The sequence below is a fragment of the Carettochelys insculpta genome, chromosome 8, assembly GCF_033958435.1.
Source record: "Carettochelys insculpta isolate YL-2023 chromosome 8, ASM3395843v1, whole genome shotgun sequence".
NCBI classification, from domain to species: Eukaryota; Metazoa; Chordata; order Testudines; family Carettochelyidae; genus Carettochelys; species Carettochelys insculpta.
In genome coordinates, this window is record NC_134144.1 from 35,929,291 (window position 1) to 35,949,237 (window position 19,947).

General features: G+C 40.5%; 1 protein-coding gene across 4 annotated transcripts in view; it reads left to right on the top strand.

Annotated features, from left to right (window-relative positions):
* The window catches only part of SLC25A12 (solute carrier family 25 member 12), a 75,467-nt gene extending 58,624 nt beyond the window's left edge, over nt 1-16,843 (top strand). For all 4 annotated transcript variants that reach the window (XM_075001978.1, XM_075001979.1, XM_075001977.1 and 1 more), the window contains 5 exons: nt 10,312-10,452; nt 13,144-13,282; nt 15,113-15,271; nt 15,464-15,554; nt 16,218-16,843. In XM_075001978.1, coding sequence (XP_074858079.1) covers nt 10,312-10,452; nt 13,144-13,282; nt 15,113-15,271; nt 15,464-15,554; nt 16,218-16,413 — 726 coding nt within the window. In that variant the 3' untranslated portion in view covers nt 16,414-16,843. The remainder of the gene's footprint in view (nt 1-10,311; nt 10,453-13,143; nt 13,283-15,112; nt 15,272-15,463; nt 15,555-16,217) is intronic.
* Nucleotides 16,844-19,947: the final 3,104 nt, after the last annotated feature.

Sequence of the window (19,947 nt, forward strand, 5' to 3'; positions counted from 1 at the left end):
ATATTCAGCATCTCATTAGCACGTGGGCGGCCGCGGCACTTCAAAATTGACGCAGCTTGCCGCCGCGCAGCTCATCCAGATGGGGCTCCTTTTCGAAAGAACCCCGGCTACTTCGAAGTCCCCTAGAATCGAAGTAGGCGGGGTCCTTTCGAAAAGGAGCCTCGTCTAGATGAGCCGTGCGTTGGCGAGCCGTGAAAATTTCGAAGTGCTGCAGCCACCCGCGTGCTAATGAGGCGCTGAATATGTATTTCAGCGATTCACTAGTAAACTTCGAAATGGCCATTTGCATGGCAATTTTGAAGTTTTTGGCTAGTGTAAATGTAGCCATAGAGTGATACCTTCCCTAGGATCCATTCACATGCCCTCTTCCAGCCCCGTGAATCATGGGGCAGTGCAACAACATGGAATTATAATATCTCTGTGTTGTTCCTTGTTTCTTTCCGCCTTGACAGCACAGTTAACATACGAGATCTGCTGATGTTGCTGACCCAGCCAAACCTGCACGTTGTCTCCACCATTTTTCACTGTTATCTTCAGCTGTAGAGATAAAATGAATACTTCTGTCAGCAGCACTGGTGCTGAGTGAATCTTATACTCTAAAATTTACCATGAAAGCCTGCTTTGTGAAGTGGCTTCTTTTATACTGCTCCTATCCTGTACAGCTCAGTCAGATGGAGTGCCAGCATATGTTCATAGGAGAGAGTTCCACAGTCTCATAGAGAGGGTGCTCCTCCTTTTTTTCCATACCTATCGACACATTTGGATGGCATTTATACTTCGCATGAAGGCGAAGATATAGCTCATTGCCAGTAGTCCTTGAGAATACAATAGAGGGATCATCGTCCGCTTCCTTTGGTCATGCCAGGAAAAGTCCGATAGGATGGGTTTTAAAAAGTGACATGGATATTTAGTTACTACTGAAAAATCTCAAAACAGAATTAAACCTATGTCTTGTCTTGGTATCTTCTGTTTAAAAACAGCAACAATGTCAATTTGTAATAGATTACTTACATAAATGTAAGGCAATTGAATAACGGTGTATATGGGCATTGAGCTAACTGATTTGAAGGAATTGTTTGTTTAAATTCCTTTATACAAAATTTTAGAGCTATTTTATTCCAGCTTTTAACTAAAAGCAGCATGTAAATGTAGTAAAAATACAAAATGAATTTACCCTGGAAATGAAGTCTATAATTTGGTAGCTCTTTTAGCAATCTGTATTCAATTTGCATTTATAATGGCAACAGGCTTTGGTGTTTTTAACTTGGCTAATTTCGTTTATGGGATTTCCCAACATTTGGTAACAGTATAGAATGTTTAAAGCTGGTTAGGTCTCCTTTTGTAGCAACATACCCTAATAACTTCCAGCTGGATAGTCTGACAGGCTGGAATAAAACCTCCTCAGCTTGCCACAAAACATGGAGCAGTAAGGTTGTTGACCTCTGCAAAATTTAAATTCAGAGAAGATGCCCTGAAGGTAGACTACTTCTAGTTCTCCCTGATTAATTGTGGCAATATGGTACATACCTGAGTCTTCACCTGTCAGTGTACAAAGTTTACTTTCATGTAAATGGGGAAAAGGAGTTTGTGATCTGTAGCTAGCAAAAATCAACCACAAGCATTAGCCTTTTTCTTGACAGCCAGTGGTATTTGACGACTGTGTAATTCATTAGTGTTTTTCTCTCCTGGGCTCTGTTAAGTGAAAATATTTGTAAAATATTTATAGCTGTGGTTGTGAAATCTGATAATCATATTTACTATACTTAGATCCATTTATAGTATTTTTTTTCATACACGGTAAAATCTACATTAAAAGGCATCTCCATTTCTGATAGGTCACCTCTTATTTAAAGGATCCTTTTTTAAATACTATTTTAAATGAGCATGTAAGAATTTGAGATTGTATTGTATTTTCACAGAAGGGTTTAGAAATTCAGATGTTTCTCTGAGGTTAAGGACTCCCCCACCATTACTGTACAAATACAGATTTTTTTTCCCTCCAATTGGCTGTTTGCTTGGCAATTATTTTTTGGGGGGGAGGAGGGTGGACCATTGGTCCACTACATTTTCTGGTATATTATGATGCATCTAGTTTCCTGTTTCTCCCCTTTTTGCATCTTTAGGGGAAGATGGCACAGTTGTTCTGCCCCTCCATCCATTTTTGGGATGGGCAGACAGCAGGCCACATGCCCCTTACTTCAGCTACTTCAGACACCACATTTTTTTCCTTGTAGGCCACATGATAACTCAGAGGGATGATTGTGTGGTCTGCACTGTTGCTTTGTTGCTTCACACCATTACAGCTTTTTTGTTTTTGAGTGTTGTTGAATCCAGGACACACTGCTGGCAACGCATTAAAATCTAAAGTGGAAAATTGATGGTTAGGTGATTGAAACAATACTAGTTGATTGTCTGTGCCTCCCGCTGCATTTTCAGTTCCTTTTCCATATGGACCCTGTGCCAAGTGAGGTATGGCAGGAGACTTCAAAACAAGGATATTCCATAGTTGTGTTGGCAGAAATTAGAATACTGCTGCAGGTTCGTCATAAATCCCAACTTGAACCTTGATTTTCCACTGTGTGTGGATCAGTTCCTGTGCATGTCACTTTCTTGGCGTAGAAAATAAAGAAGTTGTTGTTCTCACTTGTAGCATCTACATATATGTCAGTTTACTGTTGAGTGTTATCAAATGTGTTCCCGCCCAGCTGGTCCAAGTCTGCCCTTCGGTACCTAAGCTCGGTGATGTCCAGAACATGGCTAGGTTTTCTCAGGACAGGGTCTTCTGCTGTGAACATCTTTACTGAGATGTGTCACAGTCCCTTCATATCTCTCTCTTAGGATACATTGCAGGTCTCATGTAGCTCTTTGACCTGCTTTTGACCATTTTGGGAACCCATCTTTCTCATCCTGCCCGTTAAACCATTTTAATTTATTGGGAGAAAGTGTTGTTAGTAGGGCTGTTGGAGTCTCTCATATGCCAAACTTACTTGTGTTTTCAGGCTGTGTATTTGGGCTGGTTGGTTATTTATAAGTATTTGTAGTTTGTTTTTTATTGTGACTCTTGAACGCTTTGCTGATAGTGTCTTTATAAACTGATTAAATACATGAAAATTAATTTCTGGAGACCACAAGTCATAAGCTTTCCTCATAAATGAGAGAGCTGTGAGAGAGCCCCAGAAGCTATAGAGTTAACTGTTGTCTTGGAACAATCATTTAATCAGGAGGAGGACTTATTCTGTAAAGTCACATGCACACCTTTCAAAGCATTTAGACAGGACTTTCACACCTTTCAAAAAAATGTTCATGTGACTTAAACAGGAAAAAGTTGATTCCTCCTGAAGGAAGTGTGAAGACAGGGCATATTAAAAGCTTGGAACAGGGAGCTTTCTGATCCCTCCTGCAGGGAGGAGGAAGTGAAGGGTCCAAGATACACAGGGGCTGTGTCTGCACTAGCAAGTTCTTTCGAAAGATTTTTCAAAAGAAGGAGGCTCTTCCAAAAGATCCAGTGGAGTGTCTACACACATCAAGCATTCTTTTGAAAGTAAATCAAAATAATGAGGCACTCCTTTTGAAATCCTCCTTCCTTTCCCATTTCAGGAAGAGCACCCGTTTTCGAAAACTTCTTGTGAAAGAAAATGTGTGTAGATGCTCTGCGGGGCCCTTTTTTATTTAAATAATAAAAAAATAAGGCAGTCCTCCTGAGGCCTGATCTCTTTTTGATCCCTGGTCCATTCTTTCGAAAGAGCAAGGACTGTTTGGACACTCCTTCGAAAGAGCAGATCACTCTTTTGATCTGCTTTTTTGTGTGTGGACGCATTCTTTAGAAAGAAGTTCTCCCGGATGAGCTTCTTTCAAAAGATCTCTGGTGTAGACGTAGCCAGGAAGCTCAAAACCCAAATTCCCTGTTTTGAAGCAGATGTGGCACTTACAGTGATGTGGGCAGTTGTCATATGCATGCATTCAGAAGCCAAGAATGTCCTTAAAACATTTTTGAAACAATTTTGTGTATGTTTAGCTAAAAACAAACTTGACATTGCTAGTTTCTAAATGCTGCTTGGATTTTATTTTGAAAGATGAATTTATTGCATTTTTTGGGGGGTTTTAATGCATTTCCTGCTAGCTTGTCAAAATAGGCATTTGTCAAACATTGATGAAAAATTAAAGAAACTGTAAATGTTTAAACAATTGTTTTTAATTATCAAAGAGGAAGAATGCAGGAAATATAAAATTAGAGGTGCTAGTCTACCTTTGTCTTGCTGTTGTACACATTTTGCATTTTCCCTTGTAGTTCTGACAATCAGCTACAACTTGAAATTGCTTTGTTTTTTATTTTTGTTGGTTTCAGTTACAGTCTTAAACATATATAAATAAATGTAGAGGAGGCTTATTATTTAGTAATATTGTAGAAGACTTACTGGTAGGTAAATAAACAATGAAAGCCATGACTTGGGAGTGGAGAGCAATTTCTTCAAATCAGACTACTTCATAAACATGAGGGAACATATTCTAATTTTAGTTGGTTATGTGGGGAGATAGTTTTGGTCAAGGATGTGGCAATTCCAAGTAGGAAGTAAACAAGGGCTTGGAGCACACATCTCCCCTTTGTAGCATATGCTTCTCGGGTGGAACCGGAAAGGGCAAAAGGTCTCATGTTATAGGATCATTTGTGTATTTCCTTCAGGCTTTGACATGTCATGGGGCGTTTGCTGTGAGATTTCAAACTACATCTTTTCTCCCATAACCTTTCCTGTCAGTTGTAGTTCCTTCATTTGCTTCTTGTGGAGTTTTTATTTTATGTGACATTAAGGTTAAATACAAGCTTTTATTTTTGTCATTTCTGATGTTTATGAATAACCTCCATTCAGAAACAAATTTGTCAGTCTTTTTAAGTGTCTATTGTAATTTAGGTGAAAAATGATAATTTTATTAAAATAAATCAATTTTAATATTGGTACTATTGTGTGTGTGAGAGAGATGCACATACATATACATAGACACACAAATGGAAATAGGGAAAAAAGTAATATGAATATGTGCCCAACCAATTTGCAAACAAACAGGGCGGGTTTACAGACAGCCCCCACTTCAACAAATAGTCCTACTGAATTCAGTGCAACTGTTCATATGAATAAAGTCAGTGCTTTTTTTGTGCTGGTATTGAGTTATTGGCACCTCGGCAGCCCCAGCCATGGGATTGGCTGGGGGTTAGGGAGAGAGAGCAGGAGCCAGCTGAGTACTGGCACCTCTTTTTTTTTTTTTTTTTTTTTTTAAAATACACAAAAGTCACTGAGTAAAGTTACTCATGTATCAAAATGTTTGCAGAATCAGGCTTTGGACTGTAAGAATATTTTTGGAAAGTGGTGGTGGTGATGGTATTTTTGGAGTAGGTCTACACTGTAGTAAGAGGTGTGCTTGCAGCACAAGCTGGCAAGTGTGCAGCAGCTATAATAGAGCTGCTGTTGCCAAGAATAGCAGTGAAGACGTGATGGCACAGGCTAACAATGTGAATACATGCACAGGGTCACCAGCATGCTTATACAGCTGAGACTGAAGCCTGTGCCACAGCATCTTTTTGCCTTATTTTAGCCATTCTGAGTGGATGTAAGCTAGGATGAATGTGCAAGCCTTCACTGCAGTCACAAGGCTGAGTGCAGTGGAGACATATCCGTAGAGCCACAGCGTCCAACACGTTCACTGTTTGCCACGTATGGCGAATGGGGCAGCACGTTGTGGTGAATGTGGCTCAGCAGGCTGGTGCAGTGGCTCAGGCAGTGGCACCACGGCTCAGATGGCTTGCATGGCAGCTCCTCTGGTGTCACGTGTGGCTCTCGGGGCTGCGCGGCTGGTGCTGCTCAGGGCTCTGGTGGCATGGCTTGAGCGGCGCAGCCACAAGCTTGGGTGGCGCGGCTTGGGGCTCCAGTGGTGTGGTTTGGGCTGCTGGCACGGCTTGGGGCAGTGTGGCTCCAGTGACACACCGGCAGTTTGGTAGCGGGTAGGGTGCCTAGTTTGGGCAGGTGGGGAGAGCTATGCCTGACGGTGGGGGCATGTGGTGATCCGCTCACATGCTTTTGGACACCACTGCCTTAGAGACTTGCAGAGGTCCAGGCACATCCCTAAAGCTGTATGAAAAATAAAGCTGTGTTGAGAAATCAGTGTTTGGGCAAGAGTATTTATTCTTAAAGAACAGCATTTAAAACTGTTTTAGTTGTGGTTGTAGCTGTTATGTCTCTTTAAAATACAATAAGCGTCTCAGGTTAATGCGACTGCTGCCCCTGACAGGAGTGGGAAATAGCTCCTGTTGGGGCAGCAGCCTGACTCTTGCTGCCCTTGACAGGGGCAGTTTCCTGCTCCTTTCAGGGGCTGCAGCCACGTGTCAAGGGCAGCAGCCGCGAGTCAGGCTGCTGTCTGTGACAAACAGCTGCTTGTAGCGCCTGTTCTTCCAGCTGGGAGAACCGGTGCCGCAAGCAACCGTCTGCACGCCCATCTCCCCAGCTGGGAAGCCCGGCTCGCACTGTGCCTCAAGTTCTGTCTGTGCACCAGGCTCCCCAGCTCTCCAGAAACCGTGCTGCAAGCAGCTGCGTGCCCCCCACCTGGGAGAAGCCAGGGGCCGCGTGGCTCCCCTCGCCACACACACTTTCCCCCAGTCCCTCCCCAGAATGCAACCGCCACATAAATCGAGGGGTTACTGTATGGTGAAACTTCCCAAGTCTCCTTGGTGACAAGTGTGCCTGTTGTTGGAGTCTCTCAGTATCTTGAATACCATATATGACAAATGTTAATGAGGTTGGCATGATTAACAAACTTTTCAAAATACTACTTTAATGGTAACATGGAAGTCTGATCAAGTTGGGGCTTTCCTAGTATGTGCGTTTAATGCAGCTATTTGTTTAGCATAGCATATATTTTAATAGAAAGTAGTCAGAGCTTTGCAGTCGGGCCAACAGCCCCTGTGGGCCCCAGGGCAAAGTGGGAGGGATGCCCTGCTTTGTGCGGGCAGAAGGGATAGGCCCAATGGCATTTGCCCTTAGCACCACCGGGACTGCAGTACTGGCCCCCACCCCCAATCACACGGAGTGGTGGCACTGTGCTATGGGCTCTTCAAAGGCTCCCTTAAAATGCCACATCCTGGTGCAACTGCCCCCTTTGGCACTTCTCCCCCACTCCCTGCTCATCAGCAGGCTGGTGTTTTTTGTCAGAGTTTTATTTGCCCAACGCTGCGCACTCGAAAGCAGGCTTTGGTTGGGATTTAGTAGCCACTCAGCCACTTTTGTGCAGAGAAAAAGAGAATGTTAATTGTAGGAAGATTGGTGTAGGGTTTTTTTTGTTTTTTTTTGTTGGAGAAGGTAGAAATGTTTATGAATTGGCCTATTTGTGTTTCTGTGCTGGGTGGTAGGCAATGAGGGGCAGTTATTTTGCCTGTCCTGCAGGACATTTTAGTTTATAACTGATTAAAAATAAAACAGAATTTCATATACGTAAACGCAGCGTGTGCATGTAGGGAGCAGTTAACAACAGAATTTCTGGTTTCAGCATCTGAATTGGTGGTTGCTTTTGAGAATTGTTTTTTGATATATTGAATTATACTGCACACATTCTGCCTATTATTATTTATACTACAATTATTGAAATAAATTAATGTGGTAAATTGTAAACTTTTAAAAACACTTTGTTCAATACAACATGAAGAAAAATGAATGTAGTTATTGAACAGAATTTGCCAGCTGATAATTTTATAAAATTTGTTTAGATTGAACCTTTGAAATGTTTCTCCTGCAGGGCATCATGCATGCGTGTGTGGTTTTTTTTGTTGTTTTTGTTTTTGTTTTGTTTAAAGTGTGCATGACTGGGAGGGAGAGTGGAAGGAAGGAAGGAAACTAGGTCTGAAAACTGGCTTTACTGAATTCAGACAACTTGGTGTATGTGGCTCATCACTGGGGTCAAATTGAGCTGTCTTTGGGGCCTCCCCAGTAGGCATTTTCTCCAGTGATGCATGAAGTTTTCTAGTAAAATGAAAATTGAAGACCTAACTACTCTGTTTGAGAGAGAAACTTCACAAAGTTATCCAGAGGTAAACCAATACGATGATGAAGCTATGCCCGTAAGATGAATTGAAGTGCCCTTATTTGGGTTTAGGAGTATTGACTCTGAAGCAGAATGACCATTTCAGTATTAGGGCTTTTATTCTCCTTTGTTGCAAACTTTGATATGTAATGAAACAGTTTATCGTCTGTGCGGTCTACACTCGTGATCAGTGGAGGAGTTGATGTTTGATTCCCTCCCCAGATAGAAAAGGGGTTGAGTGATAAATTAGGTGCCTGGAGCTCAGCAGTGTCATCCGTGGTTTGAAGCAGCCCAGATTTGCCAACTTTCACTCCATGTTTCAGGGACCCTTAATTATACCTGCTTTTCAGTAGAGTAGGGTGGTGGGTATATAGGCCAATATGTGGGTGTGTCCAGTGTTTAAATTGTAAAGAAAGTGATGCTGAGATTTGAAATAGAGGGTGCTGCAGAGAGGACACCATTCGCAGAGCATGCAGCTCCCTTTGAGGGGCCTGACATCATGCACATGCTACATGCAAAGTTACGCTGCACAGAGTATGCTGCTCCACCCCTGCCAGCATGACTACGCATAATGCACGGAGTACATCATAAGAGAAAAGGCTGAGCACTGGCAAGCCCCAGCACAAATTTCAGCTCTAAGTGTGTCAGGATTTGGTTATGAGCTATTGGTAGGCAGGAGGAGTTAGTTGGTTTAACTGCATACTTGGCTTAGTAAAGCCTGTGTTTGGATGCTTTGTAGGAGACAGAATAGCAGTTAGAAGAAGCAAGTTCCTGCATTTTTCCACTGTGCTCAAAGGGGGAGTTGAATCCCTGGAGGATATTTTTTTTTTAAAAAGAGGTTGACTGTAACAGGGCTATGAGGATGGGGTTCCGAGTTTATAAAATGAGGGAAATGCTAATTAATACAAGTCTGGGTGTGTTTAGTGCCACATGTTGTTATAAATTGTGTGTAAAAATGGTTTTAATTAAAAAATTAAAGGAGGGTAAGGAGAGAGAGAGAGAGAGAGGAACATTGGGGTAGGCAGTAAAGACAAATTATACATTTTGTGATGGATTGTGCACTTTGCCAGAAGTGAAGGGTGGTACCTACAGCACACCAAAGGGAAGTCTAAACATGTCACTTCCAAGTACATTTACATGCTTCTGGAATAAACTGTCACGTTGAATCTCTCTGTAAAATTTGAGATGCAACTCTGAAAGTCTTAGGCTAAAATGGAGAATCTGTAGAACAGCTCATGCAGCAACAGTAGAAACAAGCAAGATATGGTGCTTCTGCTTTGCTAATAATGTAAAAACCTTATGTCAGCTATTAAATCTGTGTCATGCCCAGATCAGCGAAACGGATGCCAGTCTGTATCTCGGTATCTATTGTCCTTTGTACCAGATTTGGAAATATTGGTATGTCTAGTGTCTACATTTATTAATTTAATTTTCCTTCTAGAATGATTAAAAGTGCTGCACAAAAAAATTTGACTATTCTGCCAATTATTTAAAATTATAACCTCAAAAATAAATTTGTCAGCTAACTCCCTCAAGCAGCAGCCCTAAATACAAATAACACCACTACACATTGGCTAGCTTTCATTTGTTGAACTCTACTATTACACTGCATGTAAAATAAAACTACAAAATTTAATATGTTTTAACTTTGTAAAGTTATGGCAACTAAAAATATGCATTTTTTTCTGATCTTTCTTTGCATATTGTAAACTTCATACATAGTTGTCTAATTTTGATAAATTTATTTTCTCTTTTTAATATTTGCCTAGGTGGCAAAACTGTACTTGTGATATACACAATTTTAGTCTGTGCATAGAGCAATTTTATTTAGTTCCTGTTCTGAGCTTTGGACTACAGTGTTAAGATTAATTTAGCCTGATAAGCAACATGGATGAAAGTTGGTAAACTTGTAGGCAGTAATGTGGCTATTTAGAAAAATATATGTCAGAGGGAAAACAAAAAATGGAATGAATGACTGTAGTAGAATTCACAGACTCATGCAGAGCCATGGCAGTCTGCCTTTGTTTCTGAATCTCAATTTACTTTAAAAAGCACAAATTTTATGCAGAGGAATGGGAGACTTCAGGACAGGGATTTTACTGAATGCATTCCGTATTTCATATATGTTATGTAATAAGGCCCTGTTGACCCTGAGTGCGAGCCAGTGGTATTCATCACCTCGCAGGAGTGGACTCTCTACTGGTGTGCTGTAGTGTTAAAATTGACTAACTTACTTCTCTGGTTTTGCAGGCAGGAGCTTCACAGGTCATCTTCACTAATCCACTAGAGATTGTAAAGATTCGGTTGCAGGTAGCAGGAGAAATCACTACAGGACCCAGAGTCAGTGCTCTCACTGTTCTAAAAGACCTGGGGATTTTTGGCCTTTATAAGGTTAGTATTTGAGCACTGCCAGCACACTACTTTTAAACTATTTTATGCTAAATTTAAAAATGTTTGACACACACGTTTTGTTGAAGAAAACAAAAATCTTTTCAAATTTAAAAAAAGACTCTTCTTGAAAGGCACCCTTGGTAGAAAAATGGGGGGGAAAACACATTTAAGCATGGCCTTCACTACAGAGTTAGTTCAGCCTGAGGCAGCTTAGATTGACATCCATCTGCAAGCCTCTACAGTAAAATGCAGCTTCCACTGATGTAACTTGGTCACTAGACTGACTTAATAACTCTATCTCCCTGAGAGGTGCTGTACTTAACTCAAAGTAATTAGGTCAGTGCAATGTGAGTGAAGTGTTGCATCAACCATTACTGCCTTGCAGGAGCTGTCCCATGATGCCCTGTACTGATGGTTACTGGTGCCACTGCTCTGGGTGAGGTGGCAGGCTACCAATACAAGGAGCGTAGTGTGATATGCCAAAGCAGTTAAATTACTGTGATGGCTGTATGTTGACATAACGTGGATCAACTTAATTTTATAACATAGACTTGCCCTTATATGCAGATTAGTGGCAGTGAGACATACAAACACTTTCGTGTTCTGTTCTTTGGGCTTTTATACCAACCTCAGAGAGTCCTGCGCTGCAGACCTGCTGACTTCTGGCGTGGATCATTTCATTTGGAGGCTTTTGTGAAAAGTTTCTATAGCTTTTCTTTTGTGTTTGTTTAGAAGCCCAAATTATGTTACGTTTATTTTGAATCTCAGTTATCACTATTGTTACGTTCACAGCAGCATCCGCTTTTTGTCTTAATAATTTGACAGCAGTGACACAGTTGTAGAATTTAGTAGGATTCAGATCTTTAAGAAGTTAAGTGGTGGGATTTGTCAATAATGAATTCTGTTTAAAAAAAAAAAATACGGTACTGTACTTTGCCAGTCAAAAGATTCCTTCCCTGCAGGTATACTTACTACCATCATTACAGATCAGATGTAATGGTGCAGAAGTGATTAGTTTTCTTAGACAAGGAAGAGTGTTTCTTCCTGATAACTTTGCCAGTGCAAGGAGTATTGCGTAAATTCAACAGTCACAGACAGCTGTGCACTTCCAAAGTAGTGGTATAGCTGATTTTTATTTATGGAGTTACAGTAACCCTGTAAAGCTTTCATTCTGAATTTCCTAGATTAGATTCACACAGCTATAATGTTTTTCCTAAATATCATCAGTGTTTTGGTACATGATGCAAAATTTTACTGTATTCATAATTTTTGCTTGTGGTGGCTAGAAAGGTGAGTCTACCACAAATGTTATTTTTCTTTAAAATTGCACAGTATCTGAAGGAGGATTAGAAGAATTGAGTTAAAGGGGAAAAAAAGAAAAAAAATACAAATCTCAGTGGAGCAAATACCAAAAGGAGACTGGTTCTAAAACATGTAATCACTGTGAATGAAATTCATTCAAGCATAGTGTCTCTCCACATCACTTAAGCCCCACAGATCCCCTGCGGAGGGTTCTTTGTTTGCTCCAAATAAGTCAGTGGAGGGGGACTGTCTGTGGCCCTGGCTTCAGTCACTCAGTGGCCAGAGCCTCTTATGTAGGGAACCCAAAGGTCAGTGGCCACTATTCTGAAACAGTGCACCGGATTGGTGGGTAGGGCTGTCCTTATGAGGTGCTTGTGCGTTTCCTCCTCCCACCTGTGACCTTTTCCTGCTAGCAGCTCAGGGTCCCTGGGCTCTCACCTGGCACCATAACCTGGAGAGTCCAGCAGGGAGGGGAGAGGGTTAAATACTTGGCTGCTGTGGAGGCCACTGGAGGAGCCAGCAGCAGCAGTAACCAGGTAACTGGCCACCCTAGCATTTGAATACATAAGTTGTCCTAATTTTGAGGATGAGCTCTGTTAGCAGGAGATAATTCACCCAGTATAAGACAACTAACGGAGGAGTTACTTTCTTGACTTGATGTATTGACTTGATGTAACAGTGCTGCTAGAACTATTGTAATGTGTCTAGATCTAAACGAACTCTTTAGTTTGCTTTTGGCCTTGAGTGCCAAGTTTGAAACAAAAATTACCTCTCTTTTTTTGACCTTCCCGTCAAGAGAGTCATTCATGTTCCCCATCCCTTGTCTTCATGTTCCTTGCCCGTGCTCCAGAAGTCCCATGCTGTAACTGCCTTTCCATAGGAAGGGGCCATGCTGTGCTAGCCCTTCAGTGCGGTTTTCTCTGCAGTCAGAGTCAGTCAGTGGAGATGCTCACCAATACTATCAGCTTCCTGTGGAGCAGGTGGCAAGCAAGGGGCCCAGTTGACCCTCTTGTGTGGCAGTACACTCTCTGTCACCTCAAGCTCGCGGGACCAGCTAAGAGAAGGTTACATTTTTGTGTATGTTTCTGTACAAAAACTATCTGAGGTTTGATGGTGGGCCCTTAGTTTTCAAGTGTCACTGTTTTGTTAAAGTTAGAATGAAACACATGCTGAAGCTGAGAGCTGGCCATTCAATGACTGTGCTTCTTTTTATTTCCAAATCTTTGTCCTACATTTTCTATGACATTATATTGTGCTCACTAGTCACCTGGTAGATCCCTCACAGCCTTGGCTCAGTTAATATCCCGTGGCCTGCGGCTGTTTGCCAGCCTTTAATTCTAACCCTATTTATATAACTTGTTTGTATTATGTTTCCTTTTTGCGTGACAGGGTGCCAAAGCGTGTTTCCTCCGAGACATTCCCTTCTCTGCAATCTATTTTCCTGTTTATGCTCACAGTAAACTGATGCTTGCTGATGAAAATGGCCACGTGGGAGGGCTTAATCTTCTTACAGCTGGTGCCGTTGCAGGTAACTTCTCAATATGTTTTCTAGAAATAACCTTTTTTCCCTTAATAGATCATATTTAATATTCATCGCCCTCCTTAAAAATGAAAGATAGTGTGCCATTGTATCTGATTTAGTCTAAATTTGATCACTTTTATCCTTGGTGGGAGGTGGTGTAATTTTGATGAGAGTTAATTACATTTGCATAATGTGGATAAACAGCTTAATGCAGCTCAGCAACTTGTAGCCAAATTTGATCTGTCTGTCTCAATGGGGTTTTAGTTGTTACCAGGCTCTCTTTTACTTGAAGGCTAATTTGAATCTTTGATGAGGATATACTGAAATAAGAAGTAAAAAGAAAATGACTTATTTTGCTTACGGTTCCTTAAACAACTGGGTAAGAAACTTTCAGTTCAAAGGTAAATGCCAAAACAAGGATTTGAGGGTGTCTTGACTCTTCATTAGGGGAACAGGAGTAAAATTTAGACACTCTCCATGCTTTTTAAAATAATTTCTAATCATGATTTCCCTTCTGATAATGGGACAGAATCGTCTCACTCACATGAAGTTACTGTTCAGAAATAACTTGTGTAGCCTTTCATTTTGTGTAAACTACATTTTGTAGTACACCACTTCGGGCTCTGCTCTGGTGCCTACAGTTTCAAATTTAAAGTGTGAAAGTGCTTTTTTAATTATATTGAAATTAAGTGTACAAATTCAATCAATTCTGAAAGTGAACATTCAGGTTCCAAGCTGGAAGTGATTGGAACGAATCAGTATATATTACATTAAAATGAGTTTGACTTTTATATCTAAATTTTATAAATATTCTATAACAACATCCATAATTGTGCCTCCAGAGAATATTTTACCTGCCTGGTTCTCCTTTCATTTGAATAAGAAATTGGTGGTGGTGAGGAGGGTGGGGTACTCACAGTGTACAGTCATTGTTATCCAGATGCCTGTGCCAAATATACCTTTTATTAACCACCGTTCTTTATAAACAACAATCAATCCTGGGGCACTTAGAGACTAACAAATGTATTTGGTCATGAGCTTTCATGGGTGAACCCTGCTTCATCGCGTTTTTAAAGTAATCTTGTGTTCTGCTAATGAATTTGACCAAAGAGCACCACAGAAATTTCACTCTGTAGAAGAGATGGCCTCTAAATAATCATTTTGCATATTTATACATGGAATCAAATAGATCTGTGAGGGATTTGGAATATTAATACTTAATGTTAATACTTTGCCAGAGCAGTTAATCAGCTATACTAGTACAGAGTAGTTTGGTACGTACAATAGGTGAGTAGAACTATTAATATTTATAAAGCACAGTAAGGCTGACAAAGTTCCTAGAATCAGCTGAGAGCACCACAAATTTGTCAGGAATGTTTAATCCCTTATTAAGAAAGAGAATGTGTGTGATAGAGACAGAGATGTTTTAACTCTTTGTACTTGGAAATATGTGCTTCTTTCTTAAAAATGGAAAAAAAAAGGTATTTAAAATGATAGGGGATGCAAAGGGAAGATCTTGAGAGAATTGTTCTGTTAATAGCGTTGCATAATTTTTGCAGTTCTCTTGGCTGCATTTTTGTAGTGCTATTTGTTAGCATCTGTTACGAAATTAGCTTTGCAATTTGGAAGAAATATTTAAAAGGATTCTGCAGTGCTATATGCATTAGTCTATTTTGGATACATTACATTTAGTATCAGAGCATGTGGGTTTACATTTTTAACAAGCTTTGATTTCACAAAAAGATGGAAGTTTGCAGATATGTTCTTTGACATTAGAAGTATTTTTGTCTTTTACAAGAAATCTCATGTAAATTAAATTCCGTTGTCTTCCAAAAGGCGTGCCTGCTGCTTCCTTGGTAACCCCTGCTGATGTCATCAAGACAAGACTGCAAGTGGCAGCTCGTGCGGGTCAGACAACATACAGTGGAGTTATTGACTGTTTTAGAAAAATACTCAGAGAAGAAGGCCCTTCAGCTTTTTGGAAGGGAGCTGCCGGTATGGAAGTTTCTTTATTTTTCAAGTCAGATCACATCCTGCAATTTTTTTCTGTCTTGTTTAACTCAGGATTACTTCCAGTAGGAACGTTTGCAGGACAAGGCCCTAGTATTGTAGTTCACAGTTTCATCTGAAATTTTCAGACCTTCTTTCTTGATCTAATGTTGCAGTATTATTTGTAATCTTCAACAGCTCGAGTGTTCAGATCTTCACCCCAGTTTGGTGTTACGTTAGTGACCTATGAACTTCTGCAGCGATGGTTCTATGTTGACTTTGGAGGAATGTAAGTGCAAATATTTGCTCACTAATATGCAAGCCACGTCTGCCAAGTTAGAATTCATAGAGCCTTCAGGGAACTAAATGTAAAGCCTGTGTTGAAACAGATGTAGTTAAACTTCATGACATTAATTATTTACTGAAGTGCCAGAATTTTATTTAATTGTACCCTGCACACACCCCCACCCTGGCTTGCATTACTAGTAACGTCTTTGGTTATTAAAACTGAAAGTGCTTAAACAAATCAAATTGACTTAATTTGCATAGTGTTTCACTGTCTAAGCAACATGAAGTATGTCCGTTTCATTTTTTTGAATATACCATGTGAAACTCCTGTGTTTGGGTTTCCAACACTGCAAGATGATGATTTAAATCTCCCCTCAAACTATTCTCTTAAAATAATTTAAAAATATTTATGAAAATATTTCTATTTTAAAATATCCAGAAGCTGAATTTTAGCCTGAACTACTTGATAGTGGCCTTTAAAGCAAGCTTTTTTTTTTTCAAAAACTATTCAGAATAATTACATTTATTAACTGTTGTTGATTTATATGTTGTACCCAAACTCTCATTTTTAGTATTGGCTTACTGTAGATTCTGCTGTGGTGCAGAAGTAGTACTTTAAATAAGCCACCCTTTCTTTTTTTTTTCCCCCCCTCTCTTCAAACAGCAAACCTGCTGGATCAGAACCTACACCAAAATCTAGAATCTCAGACCTCCCTCCTGTTAATCCTGACCACATAGGTGGATACAGACTTGCTACAGCTACATTTGCTGGCATAGAAAACAAGTTTGGGCTTTATCTTCCAAAATTTCGATCTCCTGGTATTGCTTCAGTTCTACCAAAAGCAGCAGCTGAATCCTGAGATGACCCTTCAGCCTAGTATTATGATGCAATGAAAAAAAAAAAAAACCCACTTGAGAGCAGTACTGTATCTATCCAGTCAGCTGCATGTTGCTCTTGCCGAACTGAGAATTCAACTCAAATTGCTCCTTTCTATGATACATAATCTGCATTTGTTTATAAATTAATCATTTGCACACAGAAAACTGATTGAAGTTTTAGTTCTGCATTGACTTTTTTCCCTAACCAGTGGCATGAATCAGTAACCTTGACTTGGCTTTGCACAGGCTTGCACTTAATGTTACTGTACATATTGTACATCTTTGTACAGAGACATCATGGCATCTGTTCACGATTTCCTTTATATACTAGGTAAGCAGTTTGAAATGTACAGAATGTTTTGAAGGTGTTTTTATTAAGAATCATGTGACAATAAAATATATTTCAAGTCATTTCTTTTTTCTCATATTTGTGTTTTATAAAAATAAACCATCAGATATTTGGTGTATTTAGTCATAGGCCTTGTAGGAAAGGGACCATTATAGCATTCCATGACTTCTCACAGGGAAGAAATCAAGATGTTAGCTAATAAAGGTTAAAGGCTTAAAGATGCATTGCTGATAAGAGGTTACAGCACAGGAGCTGTAGGTGTGTATGTGGAGAGAAGTACTTGGAAACTGGAATTTACCTAGAAATTCATGGCAATGCTGACCAATAACTGTTTGATAATTCTGAATCCCGGCATATTATGTTTACATGGAGAGAGACTGATTTACCAGTGATAAGTGGATTTTCTTATGAGCACCCTGGACAAATTTTTTTCTTTAAATATAATACTGAATACCAAGTTAAATAAATCTCGGATTTAGTTTTAGTATATTCAAATAAAAGAATTGCTAGGATAAGCACTGCTTGTTTGCCAGCAAGTCCAAAAACATCATATTTGTAACTAAGTGGCTTGACTCATCTTTTATGTAACTATTGTGTTCAGTAGAAGTGCCCAGGGATAAATTTGGCTCCCTGCATAGTCAGACTCTTGGAAATCAATCACAGAGAAGTTGGATTGGTGAATATTCATGTTGCTTAAATTCTGCTGTAACCTCTTCAAGCTTAGACACAACTTCTATGTCCCTATGATTATGCCTTTTCTAGTGGTACAGAGTTTGTAGCAGTACAAAGTTTGTATTAATATGCAGCATGAGGAAATCTTATCCCTACTGCTGAGGTGGGGGTTAACATCTGATCTGTAGCACTGCATGAATGTGTGCAAACAACTCTCAGTACACCCTTGCTGATTTACAAAGCTGCTCTGTATTTGGAACAGGTGATGCCTGTAGCTTTAGAAGAATGACTTCTGACAGCTCTGGGAGCTGCAAGACCTCATGGCTTTGTGGGCTTGAGATACATAAGAATTAATACAAAAAGCAGTCAAGTAGCACTGTAAAGACTAGCAAAATAGTTTATTAGGTGAGCTTTCGTGGGACAGACCCACTTCTTCAGACCATAGCCAGACCAGAACAGACTCAATATTTAAGACACAGAGAACCAAAAACAGTAAGCAAGGAGGACAAATCAGAAAAAGATAATCAAGGTGAGCAAATCAGAGAGTGGAGGGGTGGGGGGGAAGATCAAGAATTAGATTGAGTTAAGTATGCAGACGAGCCCCTATAGTGACTCAGAAAGTTCACATCACGATTTAAACCATGTGTTAATGTTCCAAATTTGAATATAAACGTCAATTCGTCCACTTCCCTTTCTACAAAGGAGCGATAATTTCTTTTCAGTAACACACATACCTTGAGGTCATTGACAGAATGCCCCATTCCATTCAAATGTTGACTAACTGGTTTGTGGATCTGGAGTGTTCTGATGTCTGTTTTGTGCCCGTTGACCCTTTGTCTAAGGGAGTTAGAAGTCTGTCCAATATACAAAGCATCTGGGCATTGTTGGCACATGATGGCCTATATGATGTTAGTAGAGGAGCATGAGAAAGTGCCCGTGATTCTGTGATTAACCTGGTTAGGTCCAGTGATGGTATTTCCAGAGAAGCTATGTGGACAAAGCTGGCAGCGGGCTTTGTTGCAGGGAAAGGTTCCAGGACTGGTGTTCCTGGGGTATAGACTGTGGCTGTTAGTAAGGATCCTCATGAGGTTGTCTGTCCAGGGCCTTCTAGAGTGTAGCATCCTGATTAAGGATAGGTTGTAGGTCTTTAATAATTCGTTGCAGTGGTCTGAGTTGGGGGCTGTAAGTGATGATCAGTGGTGTTGTGTTCTTGGCTTTTTTGGGCTGATCTTGGAGTAGCTGGTTTCTGGGTATGCGTCTGGCCCTGTCGATTTGTTTTTTTACTTCTCCTGGTGAATAATTCAGGTTTATGAATATTTGGTAAAGTTCTTGTAGTTTTGGGTCTCTGTCAGTTGGATCAGAGCAAATGCGATTATACCTAAGTGCTTGACTGTAAACAATGGATCTAGTCACGTGTGCAGGATGGAAACTAGAAGGGTGTAGATAAGTATAGCGATCAGTAGGTTTTCGGTACAGTGTGGTACTGATCAGGCCATCCTTGATTAGTTCTGTAGTGTCCAGGAAATGTATCTCTTGCATGTTGTAATCGAGGCATAAGTGGATGGTGGGGTGTAGATTGTTAAAGTCTCTGTGGAATTCTTCTAGAGCCTCTGTACCATGGGTCCAAATCATAAAGATGTCATCAATGTATCTTAAGTAGAGGAGTGGTAATAGGGGATGAGAGCTGAGGAATCGTTGTTCTAGGTCAGCCATAAATATATTAGCATATTGTGGGGCCATGCGGGTGCCCATAGCAGTTCCACTAATCTGGAGGTATAAATTGTCCCCAAAACGGAAATGATTGTGTGTGAGAACAAAGTAACAGAGGTCAGACACCAGATTGGCTGTGGTGGCATCAGGGATGGTGTTTCTGATTGCTTGTAATCCGTCTTTATGTGGAATATTAGTGTACAGAGCCTCTACATCCATTGTGGCAAGGATGGCGTTATCAGGAACTTTTCCGATGTTTTGTAATTTCCTCAGGAAGTCAGTGGTATCTCTGATATAGCTGGGAGCGTTGGTGGCATAGGGTTTGAGGAGGGAGTCCACGTAACTGGATAGCCCAGTGGTAAGGGTGCCAATACCTGAAATGATAGGGCGTAGAGAGAGTTAGACTGTTGTTCATAGGTGTGCTGGAAAAATGATTTTTTATTAGCACACCTATGAACAACAGTCTAACTCTCTCGACCCCCCCTACCAACAACAAAAGAAGAAGAATTCTACGTGGACTCCCCCTGAGGGTCGTAGTGAAAGTCTGGACTTCTATGTACAGTGCTTCCGCAACCGTGCTCAGTCTGACATTATACACAAACAATGCCAAATGAGACACAATCTCAACTATGCTGAAGGCTATGCTGTCCAGAGTCTCAAAAATAACCAAGACGTCATAATCAAACCAGCTGACAAAGGGGGTGCTGTTGTCATCATGAATAAATCAGACTATGAACAGGAGGCAGCCAGACAACTCTCCAACGCCACATTTTACAGACCTCTC